This window comes from Salvia miltiorrhiza, chromosome 1, assembly GCF_028751815.1.
Source record: "Salvia miltiorrhiza cultivar Shanhuang (shh) chromosome 1, IMPLAD_Smil_shh, whole genome shotgun sequence".
NCBI classification, from domain to species: domain Eukaryota; kingdom Viridiplantae; phylum Streptophyta; class Magnoliopsida; order Lamiales; family Lamiaceae; genus Salvia; species Salvia miltiorrhiza.
Genome location: NC_080387.1, coordinates 60,681,562 through 60,699,001, shown reverse-complemented (window position 1 = coordinate 60,699,001; position 17,440 = coordinate 60,681,562). Strand labels below are relative to the sequence as shown.

The window sequence follows — 17,440 nt, the reverse complement described above, 5'->3', positions numbered from 1 at the left end:
GAGATTTGAGAATCAGCATAGAGAAAATATTCTTGTGATGTATTTTAAAATTGAAATAAAATAATTGTGTGGAATTATTTTGCCACGTAGGAGATATATTTTAAAGCTAGAAGCTCTAGAATTGCAGGGATTTTGAATGGTGAATTATTAGAGATGTCACGTACGACCCCGGATTAAGGAGAGACCAAGATTCTCAAACCGTATTATATAATGATGATTTTACTTATATATATTTTGAATTTAAAACACTAATTTTTTTCAAATATCAATTATCCATGAATGTAATAGCAAATGTCACACAAATTGAAATTGACATTAGAAAATTTGAATTTAAGATTTCTAGTCATTGAGTTTTTGCTCCTCCTATAATTAACGATATGAGATTTAGTGTCTCGTAATTTTGTGTGTTTAATTATATGTATAATTTTTACGGCGATCGTGAAAAAAAAAGTGAATTTTCGGTATAAAAAAATTAAAAAATTTGAAATTTTTATTCCTATTTTACCACTGCGTGTATTTTGCCTAAGAAGCCCTTGGAAGGCATCTGTATCCTATATATATAGTCATATATAAAATCTTAAAAAATTACAAAATTGTTAGGGCATCCACTATGGGGGTGCGGAAGTCGGTGCGCACCCCCTCCCCCGCTTAGGTGGGCGCGTGTAAATGTAGAACTCGTATGAATTCGTTGTATAAAAATGTACGAATTGCGAAAAATAGTTTTTTTACTATCTATGAGATTCGAACCCAGGACCATGAATTTATCCAACAAGGTGATGAATCAACCGTAGATCTTGATGATCTAAGGGCTGAAAATGGTTCTTATTTTATATTTTAAGAAGTGTTATAGTGCATATTTTAGTATAATTTTGTATAAGTTATTTTAATATAATGTGTGTATACTATATCAACTTTAATTTGTCAGGTCAGTTTTAATTTGGGTGAAATTAAGATTCATGGCAAATTTCAGAATAGACTAAAGTTTATGTATTTAAATTACAGTTTTATTCAGTTGGAAAAATACTACACTAATAGTTTGTAGATTTTGTCACACCCCAATTCTTGAAGTAATAACTATAACTGGGGTACGACTAATCATTAAAATGAACAAGGGAAAAACCTTGTGAAATCCGAATTGAAGGGATAACAATCGGGCATCGCCCCTTTAGATGAAAAAAGACAAGTATCATATTGATACAAATCAATCAACAAACATGACAAACGTCAGGATCACAAGTTTAATTTCATGCTTCAGATAACCAACATTCCTTAATCAAAATACATGAGAGTCAAAAATCTAGGCTCAACAAAAGATATCGTTTAGAGTCATAACATAAAGGTCTTAAGTCAAGAGAACGAAAGACAGATAAAGGCTAATACTACAGCGGAAGTCAAAACACGGAGTTGAACCCTAGCCTCAGCTCTCCCCGTCAACACCAGCCATCAACCTGAAAAACATTTGAAAATATTTGGGCTAAGTACTAATGTACTTAGTGGGCTGCAACTTTTAAAACATTTCACAATTTGTAAGAGCAGTTTATCCAATTATTCATGACATAACTTAGAAGGTTTTAAAGTAAAGGAACTTCTAAGCATGTTAAAATATTTTATTTTATTAGCGCGATGTTGTCACACTCTGTTCTGTTACTCGCTGTGATCCCGGACCTTTTAGCCACCGACGGATCCCTCATTCCCATGATACTTGCCCTGAGGACGTAACTCAGACAAGTTGAATTGACCTCGGGACGCTACCCAGGCAGTCCTTACATGATACATGCTTTGGAACACATCCAGCCGAGCACCCTTATAACGCCTCTTGCATGAATTAGTGCCCGATGGAGATCAACCCACCGAAACAACTAACAAGTGTACACAATTCTCAAATAACGTGTTAGGCCATAAGAGAACCTCGATCGATCCATGAATTGCGAGCCTTAAACATAACAGAGCGCACAAAAATATTTATTGGATAAACAATTTTCATTTCATGAAATATTTAGAGCTTAATAACTCAATCGTACATTTGGAAAGTAAGCCCACCTGATCTTCGGTGCGGAAGATAGAGATGATCTTAAGCTGTGACACCGTCCTGCGGACCAATTCCTACAAGACGAGTTCTTAACACTTAGCACGTATCATGGATAACGAAAACCGTTGTCTACTTAAGGTCTCTAGGTCAACCTATTCCCGGACTTACAACGCAAAATCGAACTAGGGATTATGCATTTTACATACGCTAGCCTATCTTGATGCCTTATCTAGGTTAACTCACTCATTTTCATGAAAACTTTGCACAAAACATATCCCAAACTCGCCATGCACATATACATAATATTTCATGAAACATCCTTTAAAACCAACTTTCAAATTTAGAAAATAATTCAACGACTTGAGCTCTTAAGGGGCTGTTTTGCAACAGACACCAAATTTGTCTCGGGTCTCTAAGTGAGGATCCAAATAACATTCTGAAAACTAGGCATTTCAAGGATCATTCTCCAATTTGAATCGAATGAAACAGAGTTCAAACGAGCAAGATATGCCCACTCAAAGATGGGTATTTAACAAGCAAAAATCTGAAAATTTCAGATTTCCAGATTAGAACCAAGTCAGTGGGCTTTCTTTAAAAATTTATATCCCCCTTTACAAAACTCCACTGGGAACCCCAAAGGTCAATCCGAAAACTAGGGAGAGAGTGTAACACTCTACAGTTGTATTTACCCCAAAAAGGTTCATGGTTTAGGAGATATTAACACCCAAAGTTCAGTGCACAAAAAGAGTTCAAGTTCGGCAGATTCAAAATTTAAATCAGAAAAACCACTTAAGGCTTCACCAAAAATTCTACAAATGAATAAATAAGTTCCCAACATGTCAATGAATATTCAGTAGAAAAATTGGCTTGAGAATCAAAGATTTAGGTTGGCCTTTGCCACCTCAAAGTCGTAGGTTTGTAAAACCTACTGGATGGTACAAAGAATAAGAACTAGATTTCAAGAATTTATACTGGTTGTTTTCCTTACTTAAAAATGGTGAGGCCGATACCAAAAGAAAGACACGGGAGTCTAGAGTGACATATTCAAGTTTCAAAGGTTTTCACCGATTGAAACTTGACTTATGGCCTCCCAAAGATTGTTTACCAGAAATGCATTCCAGACAGGCAGTGATGTTCAAAAATTCATAAATAAATCATACGAGCTCCAAATATTCTGAAATTTTGCCATAGTATAGAAAACATATTAAACACAATATAAAATTAATTTGGGAATTTTTGGGAACCGTTTGGATGGCTGGAATCGCCTTGCAAAACGCTGCCGGAGCAGTGTGCTTATGGCAGATTCGCTGCCTTACCTCATGCACGGTTTTTCACCCAATAAACTCTACCAAAATAAACATCCAAAATCATAAAACATATCCTCACATAATATATCACACATATGTGTAAAAATCCATAGTCATAAAGCTTTTTCAGTTGAGAAAATCAAAGAAAAACTCACCCTCGAAGCACAACATTCACTCTAACTTTACGCCCTAATTTTTCCACGCTCTCCCTTGCTTTGATACTTCTCTTGGGGCTTCAAGGGCTTCTATGGAGTGTGATAATGGTGGGAGAAAAGTTGTGAGAGTGGGGGAAAAGAGGAGGGACGAAAATGAAGAGAGGTGGAGAGAGTGAGAGCTTTTCTTGCCTTGGTATTTTTCTTGGAGTGAAATTGAGTGAGTGGGAAGAATTATCAGCCAACTCTTGGCTTTAGGAAGGGGTGGGGCACGAAATTTAGGGTAAGGTAGAGGGGGGTGGCTTCCACCAATGCATGGATGCATTGGAGGTCACATTCTACTAGTTCTCATGCACTTTTAATCATTATGTTGGCAAAAATAATAAAATAAGGGTGGCTGATCACATGTGGGCTTGGACTTGAAAATTGGGCTGATATTTAACTAAATAATGGGGCCTAAAATAGGCCCAAGGCTTGTCCAAAAATCGGCCCACCCTTCGGCCATTTCTACGAGCCCGTTCTCGCTCAAACCCGTTATAAAAAAAACACGTATTAAACTAAATATGCACTTTGCTTTTCATACCTTGAAATAAAAAGTATGCATGTATATACATAATGATTTAAATCAACATCACACGGAAATATAAAATAATCATCTTCTTATTTTCCATTTTTCTTAAGAGAAAACCTAGGCATCAAGACTCATTAAATCATCGCGAGGATAATTATTCTGTTTAATCGGGAATTAGGGACCTATCATATCCTAATAATATCAATATGATATTATGAATCCTAGGATCAAAAATTCGGGGTATTACAGATTTATAGTCAATTAACGCCTCGAAAAAATATGTTGTAAAACATAAATATATTAGAAGTTTCAAAAGCTCTTTCTAGACTAATAGAAATTTTGAAAGAAAAAAATATTTAGATATTTTGATGAAATTTTAAATAGATAATAGTGATCATTAAGATAAATTTTTTTGTCAAGATCTTGGTCATTCATGTGATCCGCCTCCAACTATAAAATGAATTGATTTTATTGATTAGAGCTATTTTACATAATATAAATAAATCATCTAATTTATTATCTAATTATAATAATATAACTAAGAAAAATTTCTCAATTATATTATTGAAAAATATCCTCAATTTATAAACGTGCATCGCACGGGAGTAATAAGACACAACTTATTGGACATTTCAAAAATCCAATAGTACAAATACAAATTAATAATAGAATAAGTTATCTTCTAAAAAGTGATCTGAATGATAGAGATAGAATGATGTTGTTTTGTTGTCAAACCAAGCTGCTGTTTGTGCAGATGTCTCAGCGCCAAAGGGACTTGGAGTGCAATCAATATTTTTGGACCCTCTGCAACCAATATTCTTGCCCTTCAATTTAGTCCAATATTCTTGCCCTTCAATTTAGTTGTTGGGACCCTAGGGGAGCATCTATTTCACAAGAAGATAAGTTTAATAAATAAACAAGAAATCAATTGAATCAAAATAATTAAAAATAGGCCATGTTCAACAATAACCGTAAATAAGACTTGCCAAAGACATGGAAGGCATCAAATCGGTGATAATATATCTTTTCTTACCGAATATGCAGAACCCTATTAAACTAACAATATTCGGGTGGTTCCAAGTTCCACAATTTGATCATTGTTGCGCAGAAGCAACATATTTTTAAATTGTTTAACAACATAAACCTATAAACCTACAAAAGTAGTAACTTAAATTAGCACCACATCTTCCCTCAAAAAATAAAAGCACTACATCAAACAAATAAAAGCCTTTGAAAAACAAAACAGATAATTACCTTATCTTCCGCAAAAGTTCCCTTGTAGACTTTCCACCAATTTCAATCCTCAATAAGGTATTTAGAACTGAAATTGTTGGTGGATCAATGAGTTGTGTGAAAACTCAATAGCCATAGCAACTGCTTCAGTTTGTCTCTGTAGCAGATGATCTTCCAGCGAATCCGCAATTTCAGACATAGTGGGCCTCAATTTTTGCTCAGGCTGATGCGTTTTAACAAGAAAGAAACAAGTTATTACTAACAAGAATGAGACAAGTTATTGCTGAAGTAGATCCATGTAATATGATGGTCATTTAGAGTGGATCAACATACCTTAATATAAAGAGAGACACTATATCAGCAGTGTGTGACAGCCAGTCAGAGGGAATTAGTCTTGTAATAGCTGGATTAGAGCTGGCAAAATGGGCGGGCCGGGTTGGCCCGGCCCAGCCTAGTGGGCTTTTGAGATTTACCAGGCCGGGCCAGTCGATCGAGCTGCCAATTTGCAGGCTCAGTCTAGCCTCGATCGGGCGGTCGGACCAAACCCGCCCAATGATATTTTTTCACTAAATTCTATTTTTATTTTTACAAAAAATTAAATAAACAAAAATAAATTCAAATAATAATTATAAACACACGAACACAGCATATTAATAAGCAAAGAAATTAGAAATTTCTCAATTGCGATGTACTGTTACTAATCATATTAAAGAAATATTAATATCAATTATCATCCATTATCATCCATTTCTAATCATATTAATACCAATTACGAAAGCAACATACTAATCATATTAAAGAAATATTAATATCAAAGAAATTAATATTAATATCAATTACAAACACAACATATTAATATCAATTATCATCCATTTTCATTTTATCTCATCTTCTCTAATCATATTCCTCCAGGCTCCCTCACGATGTACTGTTACTATTGTATAGTGAGTTGAAATATAATATACATACAAGAAATATAACGGAGATATATATGATGTATTAAAGTGCTTTGTTTGTCAAGATTTGGAATATATTACACATCTAATATAGTTCCTTAACACAAAACTGCAGTTGCTCAAACAAAACACTCTGCGCCGCCCTACCCAGAGCCTTCTCTGCGTGGCCTCACACGTCGGACATCGTCGGCTAGCCGGCAGCCGCTAGTCCTCTCGCACCTCCCTCTCCATACGGCTACGGTCCTACCCAGACCACCAAACTCGAAAAAACAAGAGAACAGAACACACCTTTTTCATTCGACATTTAGGCGTAGGTAGGTTTTGTTGGTCGGCGGCACCACGGCGGCTCCGATGATCGGCAACGGGGTGGTGTGCCCGTGTAGTAGGCTGGTAGCGCCGCTGGGGCAGATAGAGTTTTAGGGTTTCAATGTTTCACGTTTTGACTTTTGAGGAAGAGTTAGAGAATCAACAAATAAAATTAGATTAATAAAATTAAAAATAGAATACTTAATTAAAATTAAATTAATAAAAATATATTTTAGAAATTCAACCGGGCGGGATTTTTAGCCCGAAAACCCGGAGCTTTTTAGCCCCGGGGCCCGCCCAGCCCGACGGGCTGATTGGGCGGGCTTTTTAGGCCCGAGTTTTTTTGGGCCTACATTTTGTACAGCCCAGCCCAGCCCTAAATGCGGGCGGGCCGGGGCCAGCCCGCTGTGCCGGGTTTATTTTGCCAGCTCTAAGCTGGATCAATCTGTAGGAATATTAATTTTTCTTAATCAGAAAATTTTGATTTATGTAGGTTGAATAATAAGAAATGAGTCTCCACTATTAAATTTAATTAACATTCAATTTACCCGATGATCGTCTCTTGGATTATTTAAATTCACATAGGGATTTAGAAATACTTGAAGAATACGCATGAATTCATCATCTAAATTGTTGAACAAGACATCATACTTCAACGCCTCGTTTAACACCTCAAATGATCCCCAATTGCATTTTGCCTAGAAATACGACTTCTTCGTTTTCGAAAGAGCTTTATGTGGTCGCCTGTTTCGCCTGAATTGGAAATCTGTAGACAAAGTTACGGTCGTTCTACGAAGACTTCCAGAAGGTGATTTCCTGCAAAAATTTGACTTCAGCTCTGATCTTCTGGATTGTATCCTGCTCAATTTCCAATGTCGGATGAAGGACGATCTTCGAAGATTCTCCGGATAAAAACTTCTATCGATCTTCGAAGATTCTCCGAAGAAAAACTCCCACTCAATAGGGTCGCATAACGCTCACAGAAAACTTAATTCTCTGTAATATGAAATTATATAATAAGTCTATTTTCTGTTTAGAGTTGATATGTATTTATAATTATAAACACGGGATATGGGCCAGACTTGTGAGTTGGGCTATTTTTTGTCTTACTAGACTTGGGAGTCTTTGGGCCAGCCCATGAATCAAATACAATGAATAAAGATGTGCATCAAATGAATTAATTCTTATGATCAGCCCAGATCACAATTAATTCATAAATATTAATTCACTCCACTAGAGAATCAATTTTGACTTATCCATTTATTGCCGATGATGAGTTGGGGTTTGTATTAAGACTTATCGAACCCCCGTATTTAAGATATCCAACATCCATTAATTAATTAATTAAAATTTCTAACAACTTATATTAATTAATTTCTTATTAATCCTTAAGTAGTAGCACCCAACCTTATTATGCACCTGAACTTAATCCACCTACGGGGTTTAATGCAATAAACATTTTGAACTTCTTAAGGAGATGTTATCATCATATCATACCAAATACAATCACATAATACAGATTACCAACTGTCATATATAAATTGTTATTACCCAAGCTACAGAGTGCTCAAGTTAATATGTAACTCTCACCCATAGTAAATCAAAGTGATATACAAAATTATATATACACCTGAAATCTTATTAGGATTTTAGATCCCGTTAAGTCAACGAGATCTTGATTCTTCACTTAGGTCAGATAGAAGAATCTCAAAAAAACGGTTTTTAGTGGCAACAATACGAGTGACGATCATATTTCTGTCACTACAAATAGCTTTTCAGTGACAAAAAAAATCATTGTCACAAAATAATGTATCAGTGACAAAAAAAATTATTGTCGATAATTTTTGTCACTATATATCAGTGACGAATCGAGTGTTGTAACTATAAATATGCATGTAGTGACGGTACGATATACCGTTGCAAAATAGTGTAGTAGTGACATATTTAATTGTTGTCAGTATTTATTGTCACTACATGTTAGTGATGATCTTATTTTTATCACTACAAAACATATGTATAGTGACAATATTATGTATCGTGACAATATAATGTAATAGTGATAAATTATATTGTTGCGTATATTTAATGTCACTGTATAGTAGTGACAATTATATTTTTATCACTACAAGTTTGAAAATAGTGACAACACGTATTAATATCACAAAATAACATAATAGTGTCAAATTTTGTTGCTGTCATTATTTATTGTCACTATATATTAGTGACACTTGTTAATTTGTCAGTATAAATATTTTTATAGTTACAATAATTTATTTTCGTCACAATGATTATAACAGTGATGAATTGTATTATTGTCATTATTTAATGTCACTATACGTCTGTGATGATTGTTAAATTTGTCACTGCAATCATATAAATAGTGACAATATATTATGGTGTCACCGCAAAGTGCAATAGTGACATACGATATTAATTATTCTTATTTATTGTCACTAAATTTCTTTGTTAAGTTGTGACAGTCGTTTCACTCGTCACCAAAAAAATTCATTAGTGACAAACTTAATTGTTGGCTGGATGTATTGTCACTATATGTCACAAAAATAACAATGATATTATAAATATTAAGAAATGCGATGATAATATACAAATTAATTTGTATTTTAATACGAATTAGTTTGTAATTCTTCAACCACACTACTGCACATTAAACGTGATCACGTTTATAATAAAAAAGCATAATGCAATGAATTGATATGCTAATATCAGGCTTTGGTTCACAAAGATTATTGCTCAGAAGACATGATCAAGCTAATTATGAAATATGTGTATTGCTCAGAAAACGTGATCACGCTTATTATGAAATAAGGAGTATTGCTCAGAAAATGTGATCACGCTTATTATGAAATAAGGAGTATTGCTCAGAAAATGTGATCACGCTTATTATGAAATAAGAGTATTGCTCAGAAGACGCGATCACGCTTATTATGAATACAGTATTGTTCAGAAGACGTGATCACGTTTATTATATATGAAATAAGAGTCAATCTTGTTTAAATAATTCTCGTAACAACAAATATATTAAAATAGAATTAAAAAAACATCATAAATCATCTTCGCTGTCGTCAATCTTCTCCTTCTCTTCATCCTCCTCCTCCTCATCATCATCATCATCTTCTTGTTCTTCTTCATCTCCTTCTTCTTCTTCTTCTTCTTCTTCTGCTTGAGGATGCTCTTTTCTTGGTGTTATTGCTGTTGTGGAGATGGTTGATCCCGGGACATCATTTCGACACCATTCGACAAAATCATTATTAGGTTGAATCATGCCGATTGTAGAATGTGATTCATTTTGCTGATAAGACCCATTACTCACTACACATTCATCCTCCTTATTCTCAACCACATTCCATATATTGCGGGCTTGTGCTCGGATAACAACTTTCCAATCATTGCCAAGTTTTATGTCATTAACATAATAAACTTGTTCTGCTTGAGTTGCCAACACATATGGCTCATTTGTCTTCCATGGTTTTGATAAGTTGACACTTGTATAATTGTGTTTGTCCTTTTGCACTGACTTGCCTTCATACCAATCACACTTGAACAACGTCACCTGATTATTTCCAAAATAGTCCAACTGAACTATATCCACCAACACGCCGTAGTATTCTTGAAATCCCATGTCATCTTCAACTTTCACAACCACACCACAGTTTTGAGTTTTTTTCCCCAAGATCATGTCGCTTAGTATTAAACCGCAACCCATTCACTGTACAACCCTCACAATGAGTTACTCTTTTATCAGGACCACTAGCCAAGTGTACTAAACCCTCATGAAATCGTTCTTTTTCTTCATCTGATGCCAATGTGATCTAATGGAGAACATAAATTAGATGACGAGATAATAAATAATAACAAGGGAAATATTAACTACACTTACTCGTTGGTCGAACCATTTTGTAAAAGTTTGATCATGCTCCTTTTCCACATCAATACATCCATTTCGTATCAGCATCTCCTTATGCTCACTACAAATATTACACATAATATTAGATTGTCTTATGCCTTATTTTCACGTGCTAAAAATTTAAATTAAATCTCTCTTCTACATTAATTTTATTTTATTATTAGGAGTACTTAATAATTTACTTATGATAATGAATACTAAAAAATAAATGGATAAGGTACGTACCTAATAAACTCCATCACTTCATCGCAATTCTTTAAAATATAGGTGTGCATCTGCTTTAGTGATATGTCATCAAAATAGTCATATACACCTTTTCCTAAGATACGAGTGTTCTCAGAAAAAACAAACAAGCTGTTTTGTGCTATATCTTTGCGTTTTTCATAATTACGCTCCACTTTGTTGAATTGTGTCTCAATATCATTCATATACATAGAGCAAAATGTCATGCATTCTTCAGCAATATAGCCCTCTGCCATTGATCCTTCTGGATGTGCTCTGTTAGTAACATATTGCTTCAATCTATATAAGTACCTAAAACAAATGTTATAAAAATAAGCAAAATAAAATAATAGTTTTTTTTATCATGAATTTAAAATATAATGTGAATAAAAATGTAACTTCTAACCTCTCAATAGGATACATCCATCGGTATTGTACTGGTCCCCCTAAAATTGCCTCTCGTGCAAGATGAATGGGTAGATGCATCATAATATCAAAAAAGTTTGGAGGAAAAATCATCTCCAACTTACATAAGGTCATCGTGACAAACATGGATTTCATACCTCAATATCACACGAATTGTTGTCATTTTTCCCCATGAATTGATTGCATATATGTGTTTGTATCCCAATTTTGAGTTTTGATTGCTTGGTATAGTTTTTGAGTATTTTCAGGGCAAATCAAGAGTTGATTGGAGAATTGTGAGAGCATAGGATCAAAGTACGTCTCGAGAGGAATCCATGAGCGTGAATGGCGCCCGAATCGGAGCTCGGACGAGGGAGAACGGGGCCGACAAAGTCAGCCGCGCACAGAGGCCGCGGCCGCGGTCACGCGTCCGTGGGGAAGGTATCGCCCGCGGTCACCACCCGCGGCCGCGGGGTGGGACCGCGGGCTAAGTGCTCAAGTCCAGGGGTGTACCGCGGTCACCACCCGCGGCCGCGGGCTGGGACCGCGGGTCCCCCCACGGTCACCACCCGCGGACGCGGGGCGGGACCGCGGGTTCCCTGAGTTTTGCCCACGTTTGAGCACCACGGGCGCGGGCCATGACCGCGGGAAAAGAGCGGAGTCGCGTTTTTCAGCCCTTAAACCCCATTTTTTCCCCTTTTTTCTCTCATTATTCTTCTTCTCCATCACTCATCTTCCCCAACACTCCACACACTAAACCCTAGCCTCCTTTAACACACCCATCTACCATTGAAGAGAAGAGAAGGAAGAAGAAGCTCATAAATAGGATTTGTCATTTCTTACTCTCTCTTTCATTATGTACACCTTTAACTTTGATTTATTGTGTTTGAACATGTTAGGCTAAATTTCTCTTTGATTTGGGGATTAGGCTAGATGATTATTGTAATGGATTGATTTTTTATGCTCAATATAAATCTTGTTTATTCATTTGCACATTATCTTTTCAAACCCTTGATTTATTTCTTGTATGGATTGTTGGCCACATTCTATGCATTTCTAATTTGCACTTTGAATCGGGAGAGGATAATTGCAATAGATAAGGTGTTTGAAACATATCAATTCGATAACCGGGAGGTTGAGAGTTGGGTGAGAGTATGTCGATCTTTGTGTGCTTTTGGGAGTTATAGGTTAGAAGTTGACCGGGGACGGCAACTATGACCCGTAATCTACCGCTCTAGTCGTCCGGGAGGGGGCTAGAACTAGTTGGGAGATCACTCTAGATAATTAGGATTGTCAAGATTAATATTGAGCTATAATTGAAGTCTTTTGCTTAATCATCGATGCCTAGTCCCTAAATCGCCTTAATCATCTTATTAATCCACTTACTTATTTGGTTTTATTTGTCTTTGCACTTGTTAAGTAATTAGTAGATAATCAAACCAATCACTCCATTGTTTAGTCTAAATAGCTATAGCATAATGACTTAGGATAATCACTAGATTGAACTACTAATCCTTGTGGGATACGACCTTGCTTCCATATATTACAACTACCCGTATACTTGCGGCGTGGTGAAAATAATAGCGAACAAGTTTTTGGCGCCGTTGCCGGGGATTAGTTTAGTTTCTTTGCTTGTGATATTTTGCTTCATTGTGCTTAACTACTTTAGACATTTTACTTGCTTTAATTTTTGTTTTCTATTTTAAGATTGTGTTTTGACTTCTTGTTCTTGTTGGTTGATAGGTAGTGTATGAACACAAGATCTAAGGGTGCACCTCTTATACCTATAAACCTTGAGGTTGAAGCTTTTTGTCGACACAACAAAGCAAGAACAAAAAGAGATAGAGAGTTGGAGGAAGCTATGGCGGAAAATCACGACTTAATCCGTCAACTTCAAATGCAATTAGAAGCCATGCAAGGGAAAATCAATGAGCAAGAAGCTCTAAGAAATGCACCTCCACCACCACCTATTAGCAATATGTTCCAACCCATTGTCCAACAAGGAGGAGTGCATGCCCCGAGAATCAACGCCACCAATTTTGAGCTCAAGCCGGCCCTCATAAATATGGTACAACAAAACCAATTCGCCGGTCTTTCCCAAGATGACCCGAATGGACATCTTGGAAACTTCTTGGAGATATGCGGCACCATCAAGATAAATGGAGTCCCGGAGGATGCCATTCGACTTCGACTCTTCCCCTTTTCGCTAAGGGGCATGGCCAAGACATGGTACCAATCTTTAGAGGGTGGTTCTATCACTACATGGGAGAACATGGCTCAAAAGTTTCTCAACAAGTTCTACCCTCCGGGTAGAACCATGAAGATGAAGAAGGACATAGTCCAATTTCACCAATTTGATGGAGAATCCTTCTACGAAGCTTGGGAGAGATTCAAAGAGATGCTAAGGAAGTGCCCTAACCATGGTTTAGATCAAAACACAATCATTTGTGTATTCTACACCGGGTGTAGTGGTGAGATGCAAAGAGACATGAATGCATCGGCCAATGGAGCATTGTTGGAGAAAAGCCACGCGGAGGCCGCTCACATCATAGAGAACTTGGCCACCAATTGCCATCAATTCCCAACGGAGAGGATCATCTTGAAGAAGGTGGCGGCTACAACAAGCTCGGATCCGATAGCTCTTTTGACGGCTCAATTGACCGCCATGAATAGCAAGATTGATGCTATATCAATGTCAAGGGTAGAGCCCGTGGTTGAAGAACAAACTAGCTTCGAGGATGTGAACTACATCAACAACAACAACAACCGAGGCTATGCGAACTTCCGGCCCCAACAACAAGGTGGCTACCAAGGGCAAGGGCAATACACTCAAGGATTCCAACCTAACCGCCACCCTAACCTCTCCTATAGCAATCCAAACAATTTCTTGCAACCACCGCCCGGATTTGCGGTGAGCCATGGCATGATCAAGGAAGAGAAGAAGCTCAACCTTGAAGAAATATTGATGAAGTTCATGACCACAACTCAAGCTCACATGACAAGAACGGATGAGAAGTTAGAGGCTCAAGCCAAGCAATTGAAAATGCTTGAGATACAAGTGGGACAAATTGCCGAGTCTATAAACAATCAACACCAACAAGGGCAATTCCCAAGCAACACAATCGTGAATCCCAAGGAGCATTGCAAGGCCATTGCTCTAAGGAGTGGGACAACATATGAAGAGCCCAAGATGCCCGACGAAGAAGATAGAAGTGGTGTTGTGGTTGAAGTTGGAGATGGCAACCCTTCAAAGGAACAAGGAGATAGAGGAAAGAAGAAGGAGGTGTACGTGGCTCCACCACCTTATTGCCCACCAATCCCTTTTCCTCAAAGACATCAAAAGAAGAATGTGGAGAATGAATTCTCCAAGTTTCTTGAGATTTTTCGAAAGGTGCACATCAACATTCCACTTATTGAAGCTTTGAAACAAATGCCCTCCTATGCAAAGTTCCTAAAGGAGGTCATATCAAACAAGAGGAAGATGGGAGAGAATGAGACGGTCAATCTAACCGAAGAATGTAGTGCCGTTCTCCAAAGAAAAATCCCCACCAAAATCAAGGACCCCGGGAGCTTCACAATCCCTTGTGATATTGGGAATGATCGTTTTGGGAAAGCTTTGTGTGATTTGGGAGCAAGTATAAATTTGATGCCGCTCTCAATCTTCAACAAGCTAGAGATTGGCACCATCAAGCCAACCACAATTGCCCTTCAAATGGCAGATCGTTCCGTTTCCTATCCAAAGGGGATAGTAGAAGATGTCCTAGTGAAAGTCAACAATTTCATTTTCCCGGTGGACTTTGTTGTTTTGGACATGGTGGAAGACAAAGATGTGCCTTTGATTCTGGGGCGCCCTTTCTTGGCAACGGGGAGAGCCCTCATTGATGTTGCTAAGGGCGAACTCACCCTTAGAGTGAATGACGAGAGCTTCACATTTTCAATCCACAAGGCTCTCAAGTACAAGGAGGAAGAAGAAAAGAGGGTTGGTGAATGCAAGATGATGCAAGTGATAGAGTCTTGCATCAACATGGAGGAGTACCACATCTACAACAATCCAATGGACACTTGCCTCCTAAACCCTCTATTCTCTTTTGTTGATAATGATGAGTTTAATGCTTCTAACTTATTTATTGAGGCTAATGAAATGAACTTTGTGCAGAAAATTTCACAAGGAGAGGCATGTTTCTTGGACTTGAGAAATGGAGAGCCGAAAGATGAAGGAGTGGAGAAGAAGACTCCCAGCTTGGAGTTAAAACCTCTCCCTGAACACTTGAAATACGCCTTCCTTGGTGAGGATGAGGCGTACCCGGTAATTGTATCATCCTACCTTTCTCCTCATGAGCTTGATCAATTGCTAAATGTTTTGAGGAAGTATAGGTCCGCTATAGGATGGTCAATTTCCGATTTAAAAGGGATTAGCCCATCCATTTGCATGCATAGGATTTTGATGGAAGATGATTTTAAACCTAGGAGGCAAGGCCAAAGACGGTTAAACCCTATTATGCAAGAAGTAGTAAGAAAAGAAGTTCTCAAATTGCTAGATGCGGGAATTATTTTTGCTATTTCGGATAGTGAGTGGGTTAGTCCCACTCAAGTTGTTGCTAAAAAGGGGGGGATAACCGTCATAAAAGATGAGCATAATGAGCTAATTGCAACTAGGTTAGTAAATGGATGGAGGATGTGTATTGACTATAGGATGTTGAACACAGCTACTCGAAAAGATCACTTTCCTCTTCCTTTTATTGACCAAATGCTTGATAGGTTGGCGGGGTATGAATTTTATTGTTTTCTTGATGGGTACTCCGGGTATAATCAAATCATGATTGCCCCGGAGGACCAAGAAAAGACCGCTTTCACTTGTCCTTATGGCATTTTTGCTTATAGACGCATTCCATTTAGTCTTTGCAATGCCCCCGCTACTTTTCAACGATGCATGATGGCCATTTTCCATGATTTAATTGAAAATGTAATGGAAGTTTTTATGGATGACTTTTCTATCTTTGGCAATTCTTTTGATCATTGTCTCCAAAATCTCATTTTATGGTTAGGGATGGAATTGTGCTTGGACACAAGGTCTCCAAAGCCGGATTGGAGGTGGATCGAGCAAAGATAGTGGCCATTGAGAAGCTTCCACCACCATCCAATGAGAAAGCCGTGAGAAGCTTCCTTGGACATGCCGGGTTCTATCGAAGATTCATCCAAGATTTCTCAAAGATCACCAAACCCTTATGTCACCTTCTTGAAAAAGATGCAAAGTTCAACTTTGATGAAGATTGTTTGGTGGCCTTTGAAAAACTCAAAAAGGCTTTAGTGAGTGCTCCCATCTTGATCACACCGGATTGGTCACAACCGTTTGAGCTCATGTGTGACGCAAGCGACATCGCCGTCGGGGCCGTGTTGGGGCAAAAGAAAGACAAGCTATTTAGAGTCATCTACTACGCTAGTAGGACTCTAGATAAGGCTCAATCAAACTACACCGTCACTGAAAAGGAACTTTTGGCGGTTGTGTATGCCTTCGACAAATTCCGCTCCTACCTCATTGGCACAAAATCTATTGTTCACACCGACCATGCGGCCATCCGATATTTATTTGAGAAGAAAGATGCCAAGCCGAGGTTGATAAGGTGGATCCTCCTCCTTCAAGAGTTTAATATTGAAATCCGAGATAGGAGAGGATGTGAAAATGTTGTGGCGGATCACCTTTCAAGACTTGAGAATCCCGTGGAAGGGGAAAATGCCGATGTGCCCATCAATGAGAATTTTCCCGATGAGCAAATCTTGCAAGTCAAGACCCACACCCCATGGTATGCGGACTACGTCAACTATCTTGCATCCGGCATTCATCCACCAACCGAGTTGAATCGTTACCAAAGAAAAAAATTCTTTCATGATGTGAAATTCTTCTTATGGGATGAGCCGTTCTTGTATCGACGATGTGCCGACACCATCATCCGGCGGTGTGTACCCGAAGAGGAATGGGGAGCTATTATGAGGGAGTGTCATTCTTCCCCTAGTGGAGGGCACTTTGGCACCAACCGAACCGCTTTTAAGGTGCTTCAAAGTGGCTTCTATTGGCCAACTATTTTCAAGGATTGCCACTCATTTATTTTGAGTTGTGATCAATGCCAAAGAATGGGAGGAATATCAAAGAAGCACGAGATGCCCCTTAACAATGTGATTGAAGTTGAGCTCTTTGACGTATGGGGCATAGACTTTATGGGCCCATTCCCAATGTCTTTCGGCTTCCAATACATTTTGTTGGCCGTGGAGTATGTTTCAAGATGGGTGGAAGCAATTCCTACTCAAACCAATGACTCCAAAGTGGTGATCAAGTTCC

At 37.8% G+C, this 17,440-nt stretch overlaps 1 protein-coding gene, 1 long non-coding RNA gene and 1 other non-coding gene across 4 annotated transcripts; 1 reads left to right on the top strand and 2 right to left on the bottom strand.

Moving 5' to 3' along the window:
- Positions 1-4,594: 4,594 nt before the first annotated feature.
- LOC131000572 (uncharacterized) lies at positions 4,595-5,637 on the bottom strand. 2 transcript variants are annotated; one of them, XR_009093749.1, is made up of 2 exons: positions 5,314-5,637; positions 4,595-5,211 (listed from the first exon to the last, which is right to left on the bottom strand). It is a non-coding gene; the product is annotated as an uncharacterized LOC131000572 (long non-coding RNA). The 2 variants fall into 2 exon arrangements; XR_009093750.1 differs by having other exon boundaries at positions 4,964-5,203.
- A 7,789-nt stretch (positions 5,638-13,426) lies between these two features.
- Positions 13,427-13,533, bottom strand: LOC131007383 (small nucleolar RNA R71). Its single transcript, XR_009096085.1, has one exon. It is a non-coding gene; the product is annotated as a small nucleolar RNA R71 (small nucleolar RNA).
- Positions 13,534-14,101: 568 nt separating this feature from the next.
- LOC131011048 (uncharacterized) lies at positions 14,102-15,849 on the top strand. The gene is made up of 3 exons (XM_057938797.1): positions 14,102-14,389; positions 14,498-15,762; positions 15,813-15,849. The coding sequence occupies exons 1-3, from the start codon at positions 14,102-14,104 to the stop codon at positions 15,847-15,849; spliced, it is 1,590 nt and encodes a 529-aa protein (XP_057794780.1).
- The last annotated feature ends 1,591 nt before the right edge of the window (positions 15,850-17,440 follow it).

Bases quoted from the DNA above. Each gene is read 5' to 3' on its own strand.
- LOC131011048 (XM_057938797.1), top strand. From the start codon at position 14,102: ATGACAAGAACGGATGAGAAGTTAGAGGCTCAAGCCAAGCAATTGAAA. The intron at 14,390-14,497 runs GTGTACGTGGCT...ATTTTTCGAAAG, and splicing joins ATAGAGGAAAGAAGAAGGAG to GTGCACATCAACATTCCACT. The intron at 15,763-15,812 runs GTTAGTAAATGG...TGTTGAACACAG, and splicing joins AATGAGCTAATTGCAACTAG to CTACTCGAAAAGATCACTTT.